The 25,543-nt window shown below is 47.7% G+C and overlaps 1 protein-coding gene across 1 annotated transcript in view; it reads left to right on the top strand.

Annotated features, from left to right (window-relative positions):
- The first annotated feature begins 6,781 nt into the window (after positions 1 to 6,781).
- The window catches only part of LOC125623360 (alpha-2-macroglobulin-like protein 1), a 54,145-nt gene continuing 35,383 nt past the window's right edge, over positions 6,782 to 25,543 (top strand). The window contains 13 exon segments of the mRNA XM_075120465.1: positions 6,782 to 6,848; positions 13,354 to 13,538; positions 13,898 to 13,939; positions 14,409 to 14,562; positions 15,299 to 15,325; positions 15,328 to 15,350; positions 17,111 to 17,131; positions 17,584 to 17,752; positions 18,437 to 18,521; positions 19,540 to 19,663; positions 21,162 to 21,276; positions 22,875 to 22,984; positions 24,007 to 24,171. Of these exon segments, the coding sequence (XP_074976566.1) occupies positions 6,782 to 6,848; positions 13,354 to 13,538; positions 13,898 to 13,939; positions 14,409 to 14,562; positions 15,299 to 15,325; positions 15,328 to 15,350; positions 17,111 to 17,131; positions 17,584 to 17,752; positions 18,437 to 18,521; positions 19,540 to 19,663; positions 21,162 to 21,276; positions 22,875 to 22,984; positions 24,007 to 24,171 (1,287 nt within the window).

Raw genomic sequence — 25,543 nt, 5'->3', positions numbered from 1 at the left:
CCACTAATTAGCATATAGACATGAAACAACCAGGGCTCTTACGTCATTGCAGAGGTTCCAGCAGTGAGAGGCAGGAGGAGGACACAGCTCCACAGGAGAGCTGTGCTTTTCATATCTGAGTTCTGGAGGAATCAGACTACAGGGATGTGTTCCTGCTCTACACCTCTCCTTCTCTGGCTCTTCTACTTCTTCCCCTGCTCTCAGTCTATACTGAAGCACCACCCATGTCCCTCCCTGTTATGGTATCTGTATCTGGCTCTTTGCTTTTAATCCAAAGGGTAGAAATCAGGTGGCATATGACTGCCACTGGGAAGTGGCCAGGTGAACACTGCTAGGACAATATTTACAAACCCACATCCTAGGCTCACTCACTTCAAGGCTTTTGCTGGGTTTGCTAATGCTTCTGTGGGAAGATGTCTGCTCTGTTCTTTACTTCCTTGCACCATTAAAGGCAGCTGGAGACACAGAGGAGCTCCACTAGTGTTATTAAAGGGTGTATTTATTAAAAGAACAGTGGGGAAAATTCATCCAGAGCTGAATTGGTTCAGTACTATTTTTCTTTCTAAAGAAAATTAACACAAGTGAAAGCTCAGACAAATGGAAATAAAGGGGTAAAGTTTTTATGTCTTAATGAAACCCCCAATCCTGCCCTTCAGCCCCCCAGCTATTCCAGTCCTGGCTCCCTACACAGCTCTGCTGACACCCCTCAGTCCTGACCAGAAGGAAGAAGGGAGTTTACCTTCTTATTATACTTCCTTTCTCTTTCCCCCAGTGTGATGGTGCTGCCTGTGGGAGCCAGCTGAGGTCACTCAATTAGGGTGAACTGTAAACAAAATGGGGCAGACAAATCCCAAACGCTGGTAGATATTCCAATACTTAGATCTACCAAGCCAGCACAAAACAACTTCTGTATTATCTCACTGGTTACTCAGAAGTCCAAATAATGCACTTCCCTTAAAGTACCCAGCCTCAGGCCTCCATCCAGACACACATGTCAAACGTATGATGATAAATTCTGAAAATCTTATTTCATCATATAAAAGAAAAGGTTCTCCTGACCCCAAAGGACCAAGCCCCAGACCCAGGTCAAATAATAACTTAGATCTTACCCCAAATACATGCTTATAGTCAATCCTTATTAACTAAACTAAAATTTATTAGAAAAGAGAGAGTGTGCTGGTTAAAAGATCAGTATCCAGACAGACTTGAATTCAATTCTTGAGGTTCAGGTACATAGCAGAGAGGAGCCTGTATTTGCCAGAAGTCCTTTTAGAAATAGTCCATAGGTTATAGTCCAATGTCCATATTCAGGTGACTCCAGTCAGTGACTGGGGATCTCAATCCTTATGGCTTAAGGTTTCCCCTTCTTGAAACCCAAAGCAGATCTGAGATGAAGAAGGATAGTATCCCAAGGTTTTTATACATTTCCAGCAGCCTTTTGGCTTGAGAAAACAATAGGCTTAACTTTCCTTCTCCCAAACATCATGGCAATTAGCACAGGATAATTTATCCATTAAACAGTTCTGATACAGGTTATCACAACCTTCAAAGAGACATAGACAATAATACTATTTCACTCAAGTGTCTTCTTAAATGTTAATATTCCTTTTTTGATCTTTGAATCAAAGCTATAGCCATAGACAAGACTTGTTTGCTTACATCACAAGACCTGAGCAAACAGCTACTCTTCTATCTCTAATTATACAGGCTGCATTTCAAAGCTCTATTCATTTACATCTCTTCCTAACCAGTCTCAGAAGTTCGGCCATGGGTGGGTGAGTTAATTAACTCTTTCTGGCCCTGTCACCTTTCAATGTGATATATTACACTCCTAACGTCACACCCTGATAGCAGAGTGACTAACCAGAGAAAGGGAGCCAGGGGGAAGGTTTCTGCAGCAGATCAAGGGCTGATGACTGTCCACCCTATCCCACTAGTTCAGCCACTCATTGAGGGAAGCATGAAGTCTAGAATCATCCGAGTCTGCATAAAATGATGCCAGGACACTGATATGCCTCAGGGTCACGGACGTACAGTGCTTTGAGCCCATATATTGATCTGCCCTTCTGAGCTGGTTTAAACATCAGTGTGGGTCTGCTATATCAGGCCATGGGTATAGTGAGTGGTTACTACACGCACACACACACTATGTCAGAGTAAAGCTTAGACACTGATTTAACCAGGAGTAAATAGAAGGCAGAGAACTAAGTCCCTCAGTCTCTTAGAGTGGGGTTGGTGGAAAGGCCCTGCAGTGCAGTTGAAAGTTTGACTGATATGGAAGGATAGGCAGGCCACACCATGGGAGTGGCTCTTGTGGATGGGCAGAGGGAGGCAGCAGTGAAACTAGTCTAGGTGGACGAGTGGTGATGAATTGGTGTGATGATTTGGGGAATCTGTATGACATATGAATTATTCTTTTTGGAACCATTCTGCCAGATGCAGTCCGCAGCAACAAGGGCTGGGTTCCTCTTTCCAACACAAACCAGAACCGGCTCGAGCCTCACCCAGTACCCTGGGGAAACTAAACAGCATTCCCGGGCACCTCTAAGAGGCAATACTTCCCCTCTCACAAGCACTGAGTCTGTGTAACGAAAGAAAACTTTGATTAAAAGGGAAAAGGGGAGCCAGCATTAATCTGGGAAAACACCACAACAATCATTCAAAAGCATGTGACCATAAGCAACATCCATCCCACCGTACACTGGGCAGTGTCCTTTGCCTCAGTTTCTCACCTTGTGGTGTGAAAGTCCAAGGAACAAAGGTTCCTTTAACATGCCACTCCCTGCACTATGCCCCACTCCCAGTTGTCTGTCCTTGGTCAACGAAGACCCAGAGTTCAGAGATGTGTTCCCCTGGATTCACCTCCCACCCCTGAGGGGGCAGGGATCAAGTAATGCCGTCTGCAAATGGCTCGCAACTACTGCTATTTTCTCGGTGGCCACTGGCGCAGTCTCTCTGCCATTATTATCACTACTGCTTGCTTCTACTTCTGCAGCACCCAGCCTGAGGTTCTACCACTTAACCCCACTGCTCGTGAGCTCAGCAGATAACAGGAAACCTCACCACTCGTACAGGCTCTGCAGTGCCTTTCACTGCAACAGTGTCTCCAGACCTGGCCTGAGGCTTAACCCTGCTAGACTTGCTCACCAGGACTATCAGCTCTAGTAATCACTAAACAGCAACAAGGACTCACAAGTGAGTCTGATCAGCTGTCTTTAAACACTAAAGAGAGGTGTGTGTCAAATAGTACCCCCAAAACTCATTCAGCAACACCACGGCCAGCCTCACTGGGCTTTGGCACCCCTACCCCCCTCCTTACCAAGTAAGGGTCAGTGTAAGGTGACCCCCTTCCATCCATATATGCTAAGTGTAGTTCCACTGTCCTTTACTCATACAATAAGGATAACAACATTTCATTACCCTTGCATTCAAATGCTTCAGTGATTTGTAACCCATAACCAGCCAAAATTGATCACTTTGGCAAAGCAGCTTCCTCTGCTGCACATCTAGGCAGAGTAAGTGTGTCTATGCAAATACAGTCTGCTCTTGAAGTCTTTCCCCTCAGCTTATCACTAGGTGTCAGGGGAGAGCCCACCTAGACCCTGGTATCTGTGACAGACGGCAGAACTCCATTTTGGATGTGCGGTTCTTTACCCACTCTGTTGCCTCTTCACCTCCATTTTGGACTAATGTCCCAACAGGGCAGTGGCATAGGGCTGAGAAAAGAGGGTCATTAAGTCCATTGAAATACAAACAGGCTAGATAAGAGACTCACTCGCTTCACGGGGAGAGGTCACCTAGTAACAAAGCTACTGGTAGGAGACTTGTCGAGGCTGATCAAGAAGTGGTCTGACAGAGGAGACTGGAAGGTTATAAAGGATTGGAGCAGCCTTGTGCATGGGGGGGATGTGACAGGTTGGATCACAGAAACCCTCTTGGAAACTGCCAACTGATGTGCCAAGACTACTTCTGCTCTGGCTTTCCCTGCCAATTTGGGACTCCAGAGCCCTGCCTGGTTGTGCCAGACATGCTTGCCGGCTACAAACACAGACCCAGGTCTGAACCACATCCCACAAACTGCAGGCTTTACTGAAAGCAGCGTAAGAAGTGTTCCTGTCTCCAAGACTCAGATGCCCAACTCCCAATGGGGTCCAAACCCCAAATAAATCCATTTTACCCTGTATAAAGCTTATACAGGGTAAACTTATAAAATGTTTGCCCTCTATAACATTGATAGAGAGATATGCACAGCTGTTGCCCCCACCCCCCCGGTATTAATACATACTCTGGGTTAATTAATAAGTAAAAATGATTTTATTAAATACAAAAAGTAGGATTTAAGTGGTTTCAAGTGATAGAGAGAACAAAGTGAATTACCAAGCAAAACAAAATAAAACACACAAGTCTATGCCTAATACAGTAAGAAAACTGAATACAGATAAAACCTCACCTTCAGAGGTGTTCCAGTAAGCTTCCTTTTACAGACTAGTCTCCCTCTTGTCCGGGTCCAGCAATCAGTCACACCCCCGTGGTTACTGTCCTTTGTTCCAGTTTCCTTCAGGTATCCTTTGGCGGTGGAGAGGCTATCTCTTGAGCCAGCTGAAGACAAAATTGAGGGGTCTCTCAGGGGTTTAAATAGACTTTCTCTTGTGGGTGGACACCCCTCCCTCCCCCTGTGTATAATCCCAGCTACAATATAGAGTTTTGGAGTCACATGGGCGAGTCACATGTCCATGCATGACTCAGAACTTACAGGTAGCAGCCATGGTTCACATGCTACCTTGAACGTCCTCAAGCAGACTTCTTATGTGGATTGGAGCCTTCCAAGATCCATTGTCCATTATGTGCTTCTTGATTGGGCACTTAACTTGCAAATTCCTTTCTAAAGAAGCTGCCCAAGGCTACTTAAAATCAAACCAGTACTCAGCCAATATTCATAACTTCGAATACAAAAATGATACATGCATACAAATAGGATGAATAGATCCAGTAGATTACAACCTTTACAAAGATATGTTACATGGTATATGTAGCATAAAACATATCCCAGGTATGTTATATATACATTCATAAGCATATTTCCATAAAGCCTTATGGGGTGCAACGTCACAGGGTAGTGACAATTTGGCCATTTTCCACCAGTTTAAGTTGAGGGAAGCAGGTACAGGAACCAGATGAGGCCGGGGGTACCCCGCCTACCTGAATACAGGGAGTTCCCCAAGGACTCCCCAGGGAAGGGTGAGCTAGCGAGGGACACTGTCTTCAGTGTGTGTGTTGTTTTCTAAGTGAGCTCTACTCTCATGCTTTATTGCAGAAGTGAAGAGCAACGGTGTTAGAACCCGATGTAGAGTGTCCATGCGCTATGTGCCACACCTGTGCAATGCCCCCTGAAGAGGTAACGCAGAAGGCTCACACCTTTGGGCAAGATTCTGAATGAGGATGCGTTTAAGCTGTGGGGCATCTGAGGAGGCAACACTGAGCTCAGGGATGGCAGCTGGTCCACGTGTTTCTAGCTCTCAGGATGGGGTGCTAGACAGAGGGCTACTGAGTCACAGAGTTTAAGGCCAGAAGGGACCATTAGATCACTGAGTCTGACCTCCTGCACCACGCAGGCCACTGACACCACCCAGCACCCGCACACTAAGCCCCAAAACTGAAATGAGACCCAAATAAATGAGACCCACAGGAGACTAGACTATTATGTGCTACAGGCAGAGAATAGGAGGGACTGAGGCTGTGGCAGGGAAATGACTAAGTGAGATATACCCAAATAATCCCAGCAATTGACCAGCACTCTCACGCCCTGCAGAGGAAGGCAAACTTCCTCCCATGCAAGGTCCCCACTAATCTGGGGGGAAATTCCTTCCCAACTCCACACATGGTCAGTGGTTAGACCCTGAGCATGTGAGCAAGACCCAGCCAGCCCAGTACCTGAGAGAGAGAATGCTCGGTGCCACCTCAGAGTCACTGGCCCACCCTGCCCAGTGTCCCATCACCAGCCATGGCCAGATGCTTCAGAGGAAAGAGATAAAAAACCTCCCGGAATACACTGCAGGAGGGGGAATCCCTTACTGAGAATGTGCCTAGGGACCCAAAACTGCAATAGTGCTTGGGCTTCTGTTCAGCCTCTGGGGGATTAAAACACCCAGGGATGCAGCCACTGTCTCCTCACAGCAACCTGGTGGGCTGCCAACAGAGGCAGCCTGATCAGATCTGTGACAGAGGGGAGTGGCGAGATGGATGACAGCCTGCAGCGGATCTAAAGGTGCTATCTCCCTGAGGTGGGGATGAGGTGGATTGTTGTGGAGGTGAACGGACAGTGGTTGCACTTCCCCCTGTAGAAGAGCTGAGAACAGGGGATAGGGACTGGTGTACAACCTTAACTTTCACTGCATGCTATAGTCACGTGCCGTGCCAGACACATGTGAAGATTCTTACTCCCATTATACCTACTCACTCTGTATTACAGCTCACCAGCTCAGGGATGAGATCCATAAGTCATTATCAAAGACTTTTTACACACTTGGTCACAGACACATTCCAGAATGGGGTAGGAGGAGGTCTGGTCATATGTGGCCTTTGCCAAGTTCCTAGTGGAGGTGGGTAAATATTGTCAATGTAATTAGCCCAGGGGAGATGAGATCCCTATACCCTATGGGTCAAGCACCCTTTGGACTTAGGAGTCTGTGTGGTGATATTTAGAACTCAACCCCTGGAGTCGATAACCAGCTGCTCTAAATTTAAGTGTGGATCTCACCAGCTGTGCGTCCCAGCCCAAGCAATGCAGGGAGTATCGCTCCTCTGGGCCCTGGCTCTGCTCCCAATTGCAGCTCCAGAAACTCTGAATCCGTAAGGTTTTCCACTTTTGTTTGCTGGGGCTCAGTAGACAAAAAAGTCATTGTGGGGAGAGGAGGGGAAGTGGCTGAATTGGCTAGATTCCAGGTGCTGAGCTACTGGGGGCCTTATTTTCCGAGGTGCCAAGCATCTGCAGCTCCCAGTGACTTTAATAGGAGTTGTGGATGCTTAGCACCTATGAAAATGAGCACAGCTGTAACTAGGCATTTTAGCATCCAGGGCAAGCAAGCATATTTGCACCACCTTTTGGGGGTTTTGGGGGGTTTTTTTGGTCATTTTTCCACCCCCGCAGCCTTGTACCCTGGGTGGCTGCCCCACTTGCCCTACCCTGGTCATGGCCCTGAAAATGAGATCTTTGGTGTTGGCCTTGTTCCCTCTTTTCACACCATTCATGATTTTATAGACCTCTATCATATCCCCCCTTAGCTGTCTCTTTTCTAAGCTGAAAAGTCCCAGTCTTATTAATCTTTCCTCACATGGAACCAGTTCCATTCCCTTAATCATTTTCATTGTCCTTCTTTGCACCTTTCCAATTCTAGTTTATCTTTTTTGAGATGGGGCAACCAGATCTACATGCCGTATTCAAGATGTGGGTGTACCAGGGATTTATATAGTGGCATTATGATATTTTCTGTTTTATTATTTATCCCTTTCCTAATGGTTCCTAACACTGTTAGCTTTTTTTGAATGCTGCTGCACACTGAGTGGATGTTTTCAGGGAACTATCCACAATGATGCCAATCTCTTTCTTGAGTGTTAATAGCTAATTTAGACCCCATTATTTTGTATATATAGTTGGGATTATTTTCCAATGTGCACTACTTTGCACTTATCAATATTTAATTTAATTTGCCATTTTGTCACCTCATCACCCAGCTTACAGTCAGCTTTGAACTTAACTATCTTGAGTAATTTTATATCATCTGAAAATTTTGCCACCTCACAGTTCACCCCTTTTCCAGATCATTTATGAATATGTTGAACAGCACTGGCCCCAGTACAGACCCTTGGGGGACCCAGCTCCATTCCCCTCTCCCTTCTGAAAACTGAGCAATTATTCCTACCCTTTGATTCCTATCTTTTAACCAGCTACTGATCCATGAAATGACCTTCCCTCTTATCCCATGACAGCTTACTTTGCTTAAGAACCTTTGGTTTGGGACCTTGTCAAAATCTTTCTGAAAGTCCAAATACACTATATTGACTGGATCACCCTTGTCCACATGCTTGTTGTCCCTCAAAGCATTCTAATAGATTGATGAGGCATTTTTTCCCTTTACAAAAGCCGTATTGACTCTTCCCCAACATATTGTGTTAGAATCATAGAATCATAGAATATCAGGGTTGGAAGGGACCCCAGAAGGTCATCTAGTCCAACCCCCTGCTCAAAGCAGGACCAATTCCCAGTTAAATCATCCCAGCCAGGGCTTTGTCAAGCCTGACCTTAAAAACCTCTAAGGAAGGAGATTCTACCACCTCCCTAGGTAACGCATTCCAGTGTTTCACCACCCTCTTAGTGAAAAAGTTTTTCCTAATATCCAATCTAAACCTCCCCCACTGCAACTTGAGACCATTACTCCTCGTTCTGTCATCTGCTACCATTGAGAACAGTCTAGAGCCATCCTCTTTGGAACCCCCTTTCAGGTAGTTGAAAGCAGCTATCAGATCCCCCCTCATTCTTCTCTTCTGCAGGCTAAACAATCCCAGCTCCCTCAGCCTCTCCTCATAACTCATGTGTTCCAGTCCCCTAATCATTTTTGTTGCCCTTCGCTGGACTCTCTCCAATTTATCCACATCCTTCTTGAAGTGTGGGGCCCAAAACTGGACACAGTACTCCAGATGAGGCCTCACCAATGTCGAATAGAGGGGAACGATCACGTCCCTCGATCTGCTCGCTATGCCCCTACTTATACATCCCAAAATGCCATTGGCCTTCTTGGCAACAAGGGCACACTGCTGACTCATATCCAGCTTCTCGTCCACTGTCACCCCTAGGTCCTTTTCCGCAGAACTGCTGCCTAGCCATTCGGTCCCTAGTCTGTAGCTGTGCATTGGGTTCTTCTGTCCTAAGTGCAGGACCCTGCACTTATCCTTATTGAACCTCATCAGATTTCTTTTGGCCCAATCCTCCAATTTGTCTAGGTCTTTCTGTATCCTATCCCTCCCCTCCAGCATATCTACCTCTCCTCCCAGTTTAGTGTCATCTGCAAACTTGCTGAGGGTGCAATCCACACCATCCTCCAGATCATTTATGAAGATATTGAACAAAACCGGCCCCAGGACCGACCCTTGGGGTACTCCACTTGATACCGGCTGCCAACTAGATATGGAGCCATTGATCACTACCCGTTGAGCCCGACAATCTAGCCAGCTTCCTACCCACCTTGTAGTGCATTCATCCAGCCCATACTTCCTTAACTTGCTGACAAGAATACTGTGGGAGACCGTGTCAAAAGCTTTGCTAAAGTCAAGAAACAATACATCCACTGCTTTCCCTTCATCCACAGAACCAGTAATCTCATCATAAAAGGCGATTAGATTAGTCAGGCATGACCTTCCCTTGGTGAATCCATGCTGGCTGTTCCTGATCACTTTCCTCTCATGCAAGTGCTTCAGGATTGATTCTTTGAGGACCTGCTCCATGATTTTTCCAGGGACTGAAGTGAGGCTGACTGGCCTGTAGTTCCCAGGATCCTCCTTCTTCCCTTTTTTAAAGATTGGCACTACATTAGCCTTTTTCCAGTCATCCGGGACTTCCCCGGTTCGCCACGAGTTTTCAAAGATAATGGCCAATGGCTCTGCAATCACAGCCGCCAATTCCTTCAGTACTCTCGGATGCAACTCGTCCGGCCCCATGGACTTGTGCACGTCTAGCTTTTCTAAATAGTCCCTAACCACCTCTATCTCCACAGAGGGCTGGCCATCTCTTCCCCATTTTGTGATGCCCAGCGTAGCAGTCTGGGAGCTGACATTGTTAGTGAAAACAGAGGCAAAAAAAGCATTGAGTACATTAGCTTTTTCCACATCCTCTGTCACTAGTTTGCCTCCCTCATTCAGTAAGGGGCCCACACATTCCTTGGCTTTCTTCTTGTTGCCAACATACCTGAAGGAACCCTTCTTGTTACTCTTGACATCTCTGGCTAGCTGCAGCTCCAGGTGCGATTTGGCCCTCCTGATTTCACTCCTGCATGCCCGAGCAATATTTTTATACTCTTCCCTGGTCATATGTCCAACCTTCCACTTCTTGTAAGCTTCTTTTTTATGTTTAAGATCCGCTAAGATTTCACCATTAAGCCAAGCTGGTCGCCTGCCATATTTACTATTCTTTCGACTCATCGGGATGGTTTGTCCCTGTAACCTCAACAGGGATTCCTTGAAATACAGCCAGCTCTCCTGGACTCCTTTCCCCTTCAAGTTAGTCCCCCAGGGGATCCTGGCCATCCGTTCCCTGAGGGAGTCGAAGTCTGCTTTCCTGAAGTCCAGGGTCCGTATCGTGCTGCTTACCTTTCTTCCCTGCGTCAGGATCCTGAACTCAACCAACTCATGGTCACTGCCTCCCAGATTCCCATCCACTTTTGCTTCCCCCACTAATTCTACCCGGTTTGTGAGCAGCAGGTCAAGAAAAGCACCCCCCCTAGTTGGCTCCTCTAGCACTTGCGCCAGGAAATTGTCCCCTACGCTTTCCAAAAACTTCCTGGATTGTCTATGCACCGCTGTATTGCTCTCCCAGCAGATATCAGGAAAATTAAAGTCACCCATGAGAATCAGGGCATGCGATCTAGTAGCTTCCGTGAGCTGCCGGAAGAAAGCCTCATCTACCTCATCCCCCTGGTCCGGTGGTCTATAGCAGACTCCCACCACTACATCACTCTTGTTGCACACACTTCTAAACTTAATCCAGAGACACTCAGGTTTTTCTGCAGTTTCGTACCGGAGCTCTGAGCAGTCATACTGCTCCCTTACATACAGTGCTACTCCCCCACCTTTTCTGCCCTGCCTGTCCTTCCTGAACAGTTTATAACCATCCATGACAGTACTCCAGTCATGTGAGTTATCCCACCAAGTCTCTGTTATTCCGATCACGTCATAGTTCCTTGACATCACCAGGACCTCCAGTTCTCCCTGCTTGTTTCCAAGGCTTTGTGCATTTGTATATAAACACTTGAGATAACCTGTTGATCGCCCCTCATTCCCAGTAGGAGGCAGGAGCCCTCCCCTCACAGACATTCCTGCCTGTGCTTCCTCCCGGTATCCCGCTTTCCCACTTACCTCAGGGCTTTGGTCTCCTTCCCCCGGTGAACCTAGTTTAAAGCCCTCCTCACTAGGTTAGCCAGCCTGCTCGCGAAGATGCTCTTCCCTCTCTTCGTTAAGTGGAGCCCGTCTCTGCCTAGCACTCCTCCTTCTTGGAACACCATCCCATGGTCGAAGAATCCAAAGCCTTCTCTCTGACACCACCTGCGTAGCCATTCGTTGACTTCCACGATTCGACGCTCCCTACCTAGGCCTTTTCCTTCCACGGGGAGGATGGACGAGAACACCACTTGCGCCTCCAACTCCTTTATCCTTCTTCCTAGAGCCACATAGTCCGCAGTGATCCGCTCAAGGTCATTCTTGGCAGTATCATTGGTGCCCACGTGGAGAAGCAGGAAGGGGTAGCGATCCGAGGGCTTGATGACTCTCGGCAGTCTCTCCGTCACATCGCGAATCTTAGCCCCTGGCAAGCAGCAAACTTCTCGGTTTTCCCGGTCAGGGCGGCAGATAGATGACTCAGTCCCCCGGAGGAGAGAGTCCCCGACCACCACCACCCGCCTTCTCCTCTTGGGAGTGGTGGTCGTGGAACTCCCAACCTCAGGACATAGCATCTCATCTTCCAACCAGCGGAGTCTCCTTCTGCTTTCTCGCCCCAGACATATCATCTGGTCCACTCTCCGCAACGATACCTGTGGAGAGAACATGAAAGCGGTTAGTTACCTGTGTCTGTGTTACTGGAACCCGGACATTCCACTTACCTCTTCTGGAGGTCACATGTTGCCAAGCTTCTTCACTGGCCTCTTGGCTCCTCTGTGCAACCTGCTCTATATCTGTAGAGCTTTGTGCCCCTATGTTCATCTATGTGTCTGATAACTTTCTTCTTTACTGTAATTTTAACCAGTTTACCCGGTACTGAAGTTAGGCTTACCAGTCTGTAATTGCCAGGATCACTTCTGGAGCCTTCTTTAAAAATAAGTGTTAATGTATCCTCTAGTCATTTGGTACAGAGGCTGATTTAAGGAATAGGTTACATACCACAGTTAGTAGTTCTGCAATTTCATATTTGAATTCCTTCAGAACTCTTGGGTGAATACCACCTAGTCCTGGTGTCTTATTTCTGTTTAATTTATCAATTTGTTTCAAAACCTCCTCTATCAACACCTCAATCTGGGACAGTTCCTCAGATTTGTCACCTAAAAAGAATGGCTAAGGTGTGGCAATCTCCCTCACATCCTCTGCTGTGAAGACTGATGCAAAAAATTCATTTAGCTTCCCTGCAATGGTCTTGTCTTCCTTGAGTGCTCCTTTAGCACCTGTGATCATCCAGTGGCCCCCAGGCTTCCTGCTTCTGATCTACTGAAAAATTGTTTTGCTGTTAGATTTTGTGTTCTTAGCTAGCTGTTCTTCAATTTCTTTCTTGGCTCACCTAATTATACTTTTACACTTGACTTGCCACCGTTCCTTTCTATTTTTCTCATTAGGATTTGATTTCCAATTTTTAAATGATGCATTTTTGCCTCTAATCCCCTCTTTAACTCTGCTGCTTAAGCATGGTAGCATTTTTTGGTCCTCTTACTTTTTTTTTATGAGGACCTAAGGAATGGACTAGAGCAGTGATGTGTAAACTGGGGGAGGAGGGTGGAGTGGCAAGAAGTTCTTGGGGGGTGGGAGGAGGAAGAAACTGGGATCCCGTGGGTCCCACAGGACCCAGTGCCATAATAGCAGGAGCAGGCTAAAATTAGAGTGGGTATTGTGAGGACGGGACGGGAGTGGGATTAAAACAATAGTCCTCCCACACCGCAAACAACGTGAATGCCCTGGCCGGCAGCAGCTGCTCTCCGTTCACCCATATCTGAAGGCAGCACTGCCGCCAGCAGCAGCACAGAAGTAAGGGACTACTTCAAATTACAAGTGGGGGGGGGGCATGACAAATTCTGTGAATGGTAAGGGGGGTGCAACTGGAAAAGTCTGCACACACTGGGCTAGACTGCTCCTGCCCTGAATCAGACACCCATCTCCTGGGTATGATAGATCTATGCCAGTGTATTGTGCCATGCTCTGATTCCATACTTGGCACACTGCCTCCTGCTGGGATGGGAAGGAAAGTGTACCACAAGTTCCTCCACTCAGGGTCTATAAAATCTCTCTGATCCATGCTGGAGAAGTAGAGAGGTCCTCCCTTGGCCTGCCCACCTGAGACACTGAATTCCCCATCCCCCATTTCCCCATCTCCTCTCTCTCCTCCTACTTACTATGTGGTAGTAATCCCAGCCATCATTCACCATCCTGGCCATGAGAAGGTCTGCATCCACCTCAGCTCCCTCCCTGAGACTGTCCACGTGGCTGTCACCTTGGAGATGCAAACCCAGAATCACACCCTGGTGGAGAAGGATGTGGAGAAGCCAGGAATCTTTGAGTGCATCAGCTTCAAGGTGAGCTCAGGTGCTGCTCCTGATTCTATAGGGAGCACTCTTGCCTCCAAGTCAGAAATGAGTCCTCTGCCCCTAGTGCACTCTATGCTACACTCCACTGCTGTGTGCGATGCTACTCACCTCCCACCATGCCCCCTCCTGCTCCTTATCCTTCCAAATGTTTCCTTTAGGATCAGGTTGGCTAGAAATGGGCTCCAGCCACAGAATTTGGATCCAGATCTCCAATGTCCTGCAGTTTTGGGGTTGTTTAGCTCTGGGGCCATTTACCATCCTGGTGTGTGAGAAATAAAATCTCACTGATGTATTTGTTTTCTTTTTTCCTCTTGCCTCAACTCACCCACCCCACCCCCATTCTGCAGGTGCCAGCCTTCGTTCCTAGGGAAAAACAGTTTAACGAACCAGTAAGTCTCACATCTCCCAACCCTCTTTGTTCCCACAAACCAGAGGGCTCCAATCCCCCCCCCCCCCCCCCACACACACACACTCCCGGGGACTAGCACAGCTAAATGGAGGGAGGAGGAGATATGGAGGCTGGCATGAGACAGGGGAAAAGGAGGAGGAGGGAAAATGGGGACCTTGACAATAGGAGAAGGATGGGCAGAGGAGGGGCAAAGGGGAAGAAGGGGAGCCCAAGAATGGGTATGGCAGGGAGAAGAGGAGGAAAAAGCCTATGGAGGGGGAGGATGAGAGAGATAGGAGGAATGGGGATTTGTTTTAATCCATCATCTCCTGGGAACACAGGAGATGGCAGATAAAGGCCTGTCTCCTAGGACCTACCCTGGGTGGGTAGGCAGAGTAGCTTCCCCACACAAAGTGGCCTCCAGATCTCAGTCCTGCCACTGAGGCGCCAGTTTCTTTTGCATCTCTCAGGCAGATGAAGTGGCCTCTGTGCATGCAGTGATCCACAGGGGGGAGAGGGTGAACTACGAGGGCCGCAAGAAGGTGCTGGTGAGAGGACAGAATGCAAGGATTGTCATAGACACAGACAAGCCCTTCTATAAACCTGGAGAGACAGGAACAAACGGCAAGAGGCACATGGAGCTTGGGGGTGGGGACTCGGTGGCTGTCCACAGCAGGGGATGGTGATCTCCTCAGATATAACAAGCTATGCTGGATAGGGCCTGAGGGAAAACAGATCCCTAAGTCACCAGGTGCTGCAGGGAGTGGGGTGGGTGTGTCACTACAAGATGCTCTCCCCTCTGAGTCAGCAGTGTCCCCAGTGCCCCAGTGTGGTGCTCAGGGGCACTATGGTGGTGGAAGTACTATCTCTCAGGTGGGACCTGAAAGAAAGGCCATGGCTACTCAGGTCATGGGACAACCCCTAGAGCTTTTACCAGAGTATTATTATGGTCTGTATTAGAGCAGCACCTAGAAACACCACACCAGATGTCATTGTATTGGCTGCTGGGGAAACACACAGTGAGAGACAGTCCCTGCCCTCAAAAGTTTACAGTTTAAATAGACCAGACAGAAAACAGGTGGGAGGGGCCAAGAAGAGTTGCTCTTTTATAATAATAATTAAATAAATTAAATTATTATTATTATTATGCCAGGACACATGTAATGAGTTTACCAAGCCTCATCTGCGTATAAACCATCATAGGCAGAAGTGTGTTACTGCAGGGGGTCTTCAGGAAAGGGTCAGTAGCTCTGAGGATAAGAACAGGGAGAGGATATCTGAGAATAGGAAGGGAGGTACAGAGCTATCCAGGGGTCTGTTGCACACTGAGTAACTTGCTGTGCTTTCTGTATTTCTTCAGTGAAGTTTCGAATTGTGACCCTTGATGAGGTTTTAAGGCCATAGATAAAGTGGTGAGTATCTCTCTGGCTTTCCAGGAAGTAGGGGCCATCAATGTGCTGAATGTGCCAAGTCTCAGCAGATAAACAGAGTGATACCCACAGGAATTACACTTGTGAGAGACACCTAACCTGCCCCGTGTGCTCACTATTAACAGAGAACAGGGCTGGGAGAGCTCCTATTGTTTTAATTTAACTGGAATAAAGGGGCCCAGAGAGTCGAAGGTGTTAGTGTAAACAGTGTCAAACAAGGTTCAGAGTTTGGCATACGGACACCTTGCTTATTACCAAGGCACACACCATTAAAAATCCAGCTAACCTTTCATTAAAGATCCAGAAAAGAAGGAAAGACAGTTAATGCATTTTAAATGTAAAGTATTAAGTAAGGCTTTCATTTAAATAATATCCCTTGTTCCCTTTCCCTTTAGCTGTAGAGAGTTTTTAGAAGGAAACCCCCCTTCTGACAGGCTTTTAGGTAGCATCAAAGATGGTAATAGCTGTTCTTTTGGGGGGAAAAGAGAAGTTAGTTGAAATGGGCTGGAGCTGTTGCTGCTGCTGTTGTTAAGAAGAGAAAAGACCAGCAACGACAGAAAATGCAGCTTCTGTCTCCGAGGTTGATTTTCACTTGCAACCTCACTGCTAGAAAAACACAGGCCTGGCACATGGGTTTGTCAGCCACTCCCAAGACCTGGCAAACTTTTATCAACATCAGGCTTTTAGTTGCCTCTTTCTGGTCACAGGCTTACAGCAGTGCTGCAAAAGATACAGTCTTGGCCAGTTAAGCCAGACTCTGAGGGTGTGTCTATGCTGCAATAAAAGACCCGTGAAACAGCCACAGCTGGCCCGGGTCAGCTGATTCAGGCTCACAGGGCTTGGCCTGTGGGGTCATAAAACTGCAATGTAGACACCAGGCTTGGGCTAGAGCCCAGGCTTTGAGACCCTGTGTAGAGGATGAGGCTACAGCCTGAGCTGAATGTCTACATTGCTATTTTTAGCCCATGAGCCGGAGTCTTGCAAGCCTGAGTCAGCTGACCTGTGTTCTGTGACTCAGTGCCATGAGGAGAGGGGTAGGAAAGAGAAGAAATAAGGTAGGCAAGGAAAAGAGCACACAAAGGGGGCGGGGCACTGGGGGTGGGGGTTGTGTGACAAAGTCTCACATCCTAAGTTGTGTTTGGGATTTAGCTGATGCTGGTAGATGTGACAGTGTCATCTGGCTTCCCTTTTTGTCCCAGTCTGGTTAGGACTTCTCTCAGGATTAGAATAAAGAATGTCCAGGGTCCCAGGAGACCGTGAGGATGGCAGCCATGATGGTGAAGCTCACTCCAGTCACCAATTTTTCTCTCCAAAAGGGAGCAAGGGGTAGAATAGCCTCTCCCCTATTATTCTGTCCACCAGTTAGGTCCAATTTCCAACATACCAATTTTGGTTCATTGATTTTCGGTCTCACTGTCTTGTTTACCAAGCATGATCTTAACACAGTGCCTGAATGACTTCACAGTTGAGCTCACAATTAGGGTACATTTGTCAGTGCAATGACCACAACAGGGCCTGGGACTCCATGGGGAACACACCTCTGGGGGTCACCTCCCCAGCCCCTCCATTCCTGTGGCAAAGGGAGCAGAGACCTTGGTGTGAAATGGGGACTGTTTGGGTCTGAGTTTAGGGGCAGGCTCTCCTGAGGTGGGGCCAGTGGCTGGGTGTTAATGATGCTGGGGCACGTGGACGTTGTTGCTCTCTACGTAACAGTGATGTTGTTTCTCTCTTGTGTTTTGCAGTATCCCCTGGTGCTGTTGCAGGTGAGTGACCAGGAGCTGACATCTGGGAGCTTTCTTCTCTGCTCCATCATGCCCTTTGTACTCCAGGAGGGCGCCATGCCCTAAATTGCTATATCAGAGATAAGATATCTGCATCTTGGCTGTACCCTGCCCCAACACCCTGCCCCTGCAGTGTTACCAGCAGTTAATGGCCCAGGGCGAAAGTAGAGGCATGACTTGAAGCAACAGTAAATGAGGGGAATGTCCAGCTATCCAAAAAAAACCCAAAGAGGATGAGGAGACTCAGGGTGGGCTGTGACCGCCTCAGACAGCCTGTGCATCGGGGCAATGCATGGGGCTGTGATCCCTGGTACTGTCCTCACTCATTCTGTGTGTGTGTGACTGTGCTTCTGAGAGGCTGTGCATGCATACATGACTGTTCGCAGCAGTGCATATCTGAACACATGTGATTATGCATGTGTGTTCCTGCACAGGATCCCAAAGGGAACTGGATTAGCCAGTGGGTGGACGTGAAGCCAAGACAAGGCATTGTGGATCTGTCCTTCCCCTTGGCCTCTGAAGCAGCCATGGGGAAATACACCATCAAAGTGGACAAGGATATGCCTCGAGGGCTTGAGGCAACCTTCAAGATGGAGGAATATGGTTAGTCTTGGAAGGAAGTGTGAGACAGCATTAGGAGCTGGGGAATGAAGTCTGTAATGGGAGCCTCCCTGCTAGAGTCCATGTTTCTATTCATTGGATTTCTCCACTTAGGTAAACTTCAGTTTTGGGGTACAGAGCCCCCTCCCCTGATCCAGTCCTTAGTGCTTTCCATCCTGTGCTTCACTCACCCAGCCACACACTGCTCCCCTGGTGGCACCCCAGTCCCACCCTGGAGGGAGAGAGTGGAATTCAGCTCCAATGTGCATTCAGTCCTGAGCTCCAACTACACATATGTACCAGTGCACAGACCTTCACCATGGGGCCCTAGCCCTGTGCTGACAGCTCCTCCAGCAATTTAGTCTCCATGTTCATTCAGGCCAGGGCTTTGCTTTCACAAAATCGGTGCTCCCCTAGTGTGGAGGGATCCCAGTCTCCTGGGAGTGAGGCAGAATTCAGTCACCATGTTAACTCAGTCCTGACTTCCTGCTCCCTTCCACCCCTCAACTGCTCTCTCCACGGGACCCCTGGCCTGATGGTACCCATTCCCTCCTAAGGGTGAGTTACTCTCCATATCCATCTAGTGCTGGGTCAGTGTTTCAGAGATTATGCTGTGGATGCAGAGGGTGAGTTCCCCTATTTGGCTTATGCTCTCAACCTGCCCCCCTTCCCAACTCTCTTCTGCAGAGCTGCCCAAGTTTGAGCTGGTGTTTAACGTTCCGCCACTGGTCACCACTTCAGAAGAGGAATTTCAGTTCACGGTTTGTGGCAGGTGAGTGGCACTGCTCTGTCGCTGTCCCATCCCCCACATCAGAGAGTGGCCTCTTGCTGCCAATGTACTGGCAGGAGCGTAAGGTCCTCCAGTGGTGTCTTCTCTCTCCTAGTGGTGGGGCCCAAATCACAGCAAGGAAAAGATTCCTCCAACACCCAATCATTAGATATGTCTGAAGAGGCACAAAGTAGAAGTGTTCGGAACCTGGAATTCCTGAATTTCAAAAAACAAAAAAAACCCCACACCATTGTTCCAAAACAGAACAAAAACAATCTGAATTTATCACAGAACCACAGCTTCCAAATGTGGTTTTGACCATTTTGAAACATTTCCAAGACTCCTCACGCTGCCCTGAGCCCTGACAACCTGCCAGATAGGGAGCCAGACAGCTTGGAGATGCTGGGAGCTTGGAAATTGGGTCTCCCAGGGCTTCTGACAAGCCAGAAACTTGGAAACCCTGGTAACCCCAGGTCTGCAGCAGTCCACCTAGCAGGTGTCTCTGGAGCTGGGGAGTAGGAGCCTGTAAGGCTGCCCCTGGCAGCTTGCCAGGGGGGCTGCAAAGAAGTGTGGGAGCCAAAATGTTGGGAATGACTTTCCAGTGGAAAAATCAAAATTTTCCTGACAATTGAAAATTTTCCACAGAAAATGCCTTTATTTGCAGAAAGTGAATTTTCCATCAACAAAACATTCTGACAGAACTGCCGACTAGCTCTGCCACAAGGGCTACGTGGGGAAAGCCCAGACCTCAGTGGAGATACTGATTGGGGAGGATCCTTTCATACAGATCCTGCTCCCCATTTAAAGAGGATACAGTGCAAGTGAGGTGACTTCCAGGGGTGTATATCCTGCAGACATCTCAGGCCCTCTTCCTTATTTCAAAGGGGGTGCAGTGGCTGGAGAGGTAGACACTTTTAATATCCATCTTCTCCCTCGGAAGGGGTTGCTAGTGCCCTTCATTCTACTCTTTTTGCTGAACTCTCTGATACATCTGTCAGTGTTTTCTGTCCTTCTGATCCAGGTACACCTATGGGAAACCTGTTCAGGGGAAGATAAAGGTCACTTTGATTTGGAGCCTGATGGATCTCCCTAAACAAGAAGAAAACAGGATATTGTCTACGAGAATTGGGGAGTATATGAGCCAGGTGAGCAGATGAGGAAGGAGAGATGACAGTCACCTCCAAGAACAGAATGTCAGTCCATATAATGTATCTAGGCATTTCTAATGTGCCCTGGTCCAGCTAGTCTGATTATTATTTCTCCTGCCTCACCGAAGCAGATCATAAATAGATCTGTCCTGTTATCTTGCCACCTGAATTACTACATTAAAGCACTGGTCCTGCTCCTCCTGTCTCCCATAACTGACAGAAGCCAATGCTGAATGGTTGGCGGGGGGAAGTATTGTAGGGCTGGCTTGACCTGAGTAATTGGACATGGGTGAGGTCTCATTTCTTGGGAGACAGGATTAGGGAAGTAAATGGACCAACAGCCTGGAAACAGAATGTCTGTGTTTGCTAAGCCCTCTAGAATGTGCAGCAGTATCCCACAGGAGGAATTTCTTCTTCCAGTACCCTCCGTCATATCCCATGGAAGCAGATCACTGGTCTCTCGCAGCTCACTTCTCATTAAACCAGATCAGACCACCAATTATTCCATCTATTCCAGGGGTGTTTCCTCCCATAATCAAACAGATTATTGATCTAATTTCTGGTATCCTGGTTCTGACAGGGGCCAGCACTGGATGCTTCATAGCTAACCCCCATACACAATTTGTTCCATATTCTTCTTCTCCCAATGACTCCAGATCCTCCTCACTCAATCTACAAGTCAAACGAGGATTTTCTAAATGTCAGTACTCAAAGCTGAGACCTGAAAGTCCAACTGGGTCTTTGCAGCACTAACAACCCAACCAGCTGTAAAGGCTCTGCAGCTGGAACCCCATCACAATTCTGCCAGAGAGGCACAAGGCAGGTTGGATTCCAGCTCTCTGCTGTATCAGCTCTGCAGGGTTAACAGGAGCAAAACCATGTGTGTTAGACACAGAGCACAATAACAATACTACTACCTCTCTTCTGCATCGGAGGGGCTGAACATACCCTCAGAGAGGGTCAGAGATTTCCAAAGCCAGACGGGATCACCAGATCATTTAGTCTGATGTCCTGTATATCAAAGGCCACCAACACCACCCAGCACACACACACTAAGCTCAACAACTGTACTGGAACCAAAGTATTTTGGCCTTAAAAGACTAAACTATTATGTACAACAGGCAGAGAATAGGAAAGACCCTCTACCAATACTAGCTGGCTGAGCTCGGCCTAGCTCAAGTTGTCAAAGCCTGTGTTTTTACAGCTAAGGTCATGGGGTTTAGTCCCAGTTCTCTCTAGGGATGTGTGTGATTTCTCTAATAAACATACCTTTTGTCTGCAGCCATGGATATATCATTCATCGGTGCCTGTCTAATCAATGTCATTTCTCCTCTCCCTAAGTGAGGAGTCCACCAGGGGTTTGATAAGATGTACATGGTTTTGAACTTTTAAGCAGTCATGGGACAGAGGGGAGGATTTTTAAGTCTACCCAACATCTATAAACCACAGCCTCACTCATGCATCTTTCTTTCTCTCTCTCCATCTATGTCCCCAGATGAACAAGAAAGGTTGTGCCAATTTTACAGTAGATATGGATGACCTAGAAGTAAACAGCACTGCCTACAGGAGCTCTTTTTTCATTGCAGCAGAACTGGAAGAAGAAGGAACAGGTGCGGGGGAGGGGAGGACGCCAGGAGGGGAAGAGGAGAGGGGAGACATAGCCAGCGGCCTCTGCTACTCTTTTGCTGTGAAACCCTTGACTAACTGCATTTGTGTTTGGTTCCCTCCACACTTCTCCATTTCCAGTACAGATTGTGTTTTAACCTCGTATCTTTCAGCCAAGCCTCAGCCACTTCCAGTTTCTGGTATCTTCAGGGGGACTGAATTCCATTGTGTCTTGGTTATGTTGTGTATTAGGGCTCACTAGTCTTCTGCCATACCCCTGATTAGAATTCCTCTTTCTAGGTTCCCTGCTCACTAGATTTCTTAGTTCCCCAAATAGTGTCCAACAACAGTCACCAGCCAGTCACTAAAGTAAGCTCCAGCTCCACAAAACGTGACTCTCAATCAGCCACAGAACCATAGCTAGCCGTAGGCTAAGCAGCCTCTTATCCTTATGTCCCCAGTCAGGCATAAGAGTCTTTCCCCCACAATTAGTCCCTCACCACAGTCTCTTTGATAAGTTCTTATGCTAAGGACTATGTAGTCTTGTTCACATATTCCTGTCCTTCTTCTGCTCTCTGGCATCCCCAATACCAACACTGTTTTCTCCTAATCTGCCCCAAATGCCTCCTCATCCATCAATCAGACCATAACACGCCACGCTCCAAACCCCCACCAGCTGCCCCTTGCGCACTGTATCGAGCGCTAGCTTTTCTCCCCTGCCTTTAGGGCTTGATACAGCTCCACCCCAGCCTACATCTCTGACATCATCTCCTATTGTGTCCTTCTTTGTTCTGTCTGAGCCCTCCACGTCCCCCCTCTGCCATCTCTATGCCTTTCTCCGTGCTGTCCTCTGTGCTTGGAATAACATCCCAATCCCAGTCTGATTGCCTCCCAACCCTCTCCTCAGTCAGGTCCCTCCTGAAGACTTGCTTCTTCTGCATGGTCTTCAAACACTAACCTTCATCAGTCATAAGTCCTCTCCAGGCCAACTGCACATGGGAGGGAAGACATGGGAGAGTAAACAGAGCTTGACATATTTTACTAAAGTAACACAGTCCCTTGGCTCTCCCAGTGCATCTTATCAGCCAGTAATCAACTGCCTTAGTTGGTGTGACAAAGTCTCCCCATAGTGACTGGCTGCAGTAACCAGAGCAGCCTCCTCCCTACCCCCAAGTAACAGAGCTGCTCCTTTGGCTCTAGTAACAGTGGCTGGTGCTGAAAGTTGTGGGTTCAAGCCTCAGTGTCCATATGGATGTGGCTCAGGCTTGTTATGTAGCTAACATTTTGACTGTAAGCTTCAAGGGGAGGTTTCAGAGTAACAGCCGTGTTAGTCTGTATTCGCAAAAAGAAAAGGAGTACTTGTGGCACCTTAGAGACTAACCAATTTATCTGAGCATAAGCTTTCATGAGCTGCATCCGATGAAGTGAGCTGTAGCTCACGAAAGCTTATGCTCAAATAAATTGGTTAGTCTCTAAGGTGTCATAAGTCCTCCTTTTCTTTTTGCTTCATGGGGAGGACACTTGCCTTATTTTTTGTCTCCTCTAGTGCGGAGTGCTTAACAAATGAGTCAGCATTTAACAGATGTCTCCTCTCTCCACCCAGGAGCCACGAACATGGGAATAGTCTCAGCTGCTATCGCTACCAAGATGGTGGAGGTGAACTTTGTCAATCTCAACCCCTTTTACAAACTTGGATTTCCATACATGGGAAAGGTAACACACGTTCCCCCCTTCCCTTCCCAAGGCAGTGACCTCTCTTCATACTTGGGAGGCAGGCATGGGGGAGAGGCAAGAATAATATTGCTGGGAATAAACTATGTGGAAAATGCTCAGCTGGTGTAAATTGGTGTTGCTCCATTGAAGTCAATGGCGCTATGCTGATTTATGCCAGCTGAGGATTGGATCCTCTCTGTCCACCTTTATGAGAAATTCTGACACCCCTCCCCCCCCCACATTCCCTCCTCTCTCCTAGCCTAGTCACCAAGTATGGGGAGTTAACTGTTTGGAAGATGGATTCTGTGGTCTTTGGAGTGCTTGTAGGAGCATTTCTCAACATTCTCCAAGAGCGATGTACTCTTCTGCTCTTAAAGATCTGTCTCTGTAAGGACATGCATGCAGGGGATGGTGTTATCTTTAGAAAGGTCTTTGCACAGTCACGTCAGGCCTAGCATAGACGACTGTGTAGTGATTTGACAGCAATCACGTCTGATCCCAATGCCCTAGTGCAGTGCTAGAGAGCATGGTACTGCAGCAAGTGGCTCAATAGGGGATACTTTCCCCTCTGGGTCAGTACGGACCTAATGCCCCAGTGTGGGCTAGGAAGAATTGCGCTGCTGGAGTTTCAGATGAGATTTAAAATTGAAGTCCTAACCATTTCCAATCTTTAAGGACTAACTCTGTACTATTATGTAAAGGAAAAGATGTGTTAAACTCTGTAGCCAAGATAATTATCTTTCTTGTCCTTAAAATGCCCCCAGTAGTCTCTCCCTTTCCTTCTTGTCCAAAACTCCTGCATATTGTTACTCTGCTGCTGATGTTGTTTCAGCAATGGACATTAGGACCCCTATATTCTGCCTGTAACCTATCAAGCACTTTGAGCCTTTATGTGGAAAGGGTTAGTATTAAGTGCCAGAACTCACCTGATTTCCAGCACGTAGAGGGTATCATGTCTCCCAACCCCCCAAGCACAGCGATTATTGGAACAGGTGGTGTTTATTTCCCTTTCTTCTCTGCAGATGTGCTTTACCATCAATGATGTTCCCGTCAAAAACCACACTGTCTACTTGACTGTGGATGTCAATGATGTGGAGACGCACCTGCCATACATCACAGATGAGAAGGGTGAAGTCCACTTCTCACTAGACACTGCGAAATGGAACAATACTCTGGTTTCTCTGAGGGTGAGTCACAGAGGTGGACAAAGCAGGGTCAGAGCTAGGGGGGGGATCTGAAGAAAGATCAGAGGAAGTGGAAGCAGGCTGTGGAACCTTGGACTCCTGGCTCCCAGTACTGCACATTGCTCTGCCTGCCTTGGCAGCTTCAATGAGCCCTTCCTGTTAGCTGCCTGCCTTGACCAGGAAGACTCATAGCTCCATCGCAACAATTCAGCCCAATGTCCAATGTCCCAACAAAGGAAGTGCTTCCCTTGGGCAGGAGGAGCCTCCTTAAGTACAATTATATCTCCCTCTGCAGTCTCCCGTTTCCCTCCACTATTTGTAACCTTGGCAATATCTTTTATTCTCATTGCTTCTGAGGCAGATTTTAAGATGTATTTTAAGAAATGCTATCACCTACATACCTGTCACTGAATGGGCACCAGTGTTCCAGAGGTATATGTGCCAAAGCCCCTTTCCTGATCCCCCACTGCCATCCATTCCCCACAGCCTGGGAGCTGGATTGGAACCAGTGCTCTACAACTGAAGTGCTCAACATTGTCTTCCCTGACACTCTGGCTCTGTTCTGTTCCCCTGACACTGCAACCAGTGATTGACTTCCCAGTGAAAGTCTCCATAGCCTGTTCCCAGTACCATGGCTATGTATTCTATGTGCAAAGCATCAAGTGCTCTGCAGCAAACTGGGCCTAAATTCTGTGGCGAGGCCCCTTTGCTTCCTCCAGCACTTTGGGGCAGACAGCTGGAAATATCAGGGCAGCTGCAGGTCATTTTTAGACATGGAAGCTTTGCTTGACATAAATATTGAGGATGAATAATGCAACCCCTGGAGTAGCCCATGTCATTCATTGTTATAGCCTTGCTGAAACTGGTGAGGTTAATGGATGCCCTTTGTTTGGGTTCAAAGAAGAAACAATAGTGGGCCTAACCCAAAATGCAGGCCCACATCACCCCCAAAACAAAGGCATCTATCACTTTGCCCAGGAATTACAACTATGTGGATGGAGAGCTTTGCTGGGTACGGTTTTGGGGAGACGTGTGTGTGTGGGAGAGAGAAGCAGGAACAAGAGCCAAGAAACTGATAGAAACAGGCAGAGAAGGAGGCTACAGATGTAGCTTGGACCGATCATGGAGTGGCAGCCCTGGGAGAAGTTTAGAGAAAGGTGTTGGGTTGGATTCTGGCTAAAAGGTTTGGGGCTGTGAGCAAGGAAAGTATCTCCCGTGGTTTGGTTCCTCCTGTGCTCAGAGAAACTGGACTTTGTACATTCCTTGTAAACACAAAACATTGCATCAAAGAAATGCCTGACTCTAGTTTCTGCTCCCCACCGGAATACACTACAAGACTCCACATTTTTGGCTAGCTGCTTGGGTCAAAAGGGGT

This window comes from Caretta caretta, chromosome 1, assembly GCF_965140235.1.
Source record: "Caretta caretta isolate rCarCar2 chromosome 1, rCarCar1.hap1, whole genome shotgun sequence".
Classification (NCBI taxonomy): Eukaryota; Metazoa; Chordata; order Testudines; family Cheloniidae; genus Caretta; species Caretta caretta.
This window is presented reverse-complemented; position numbering and strand designations above follow the sequence as displayed.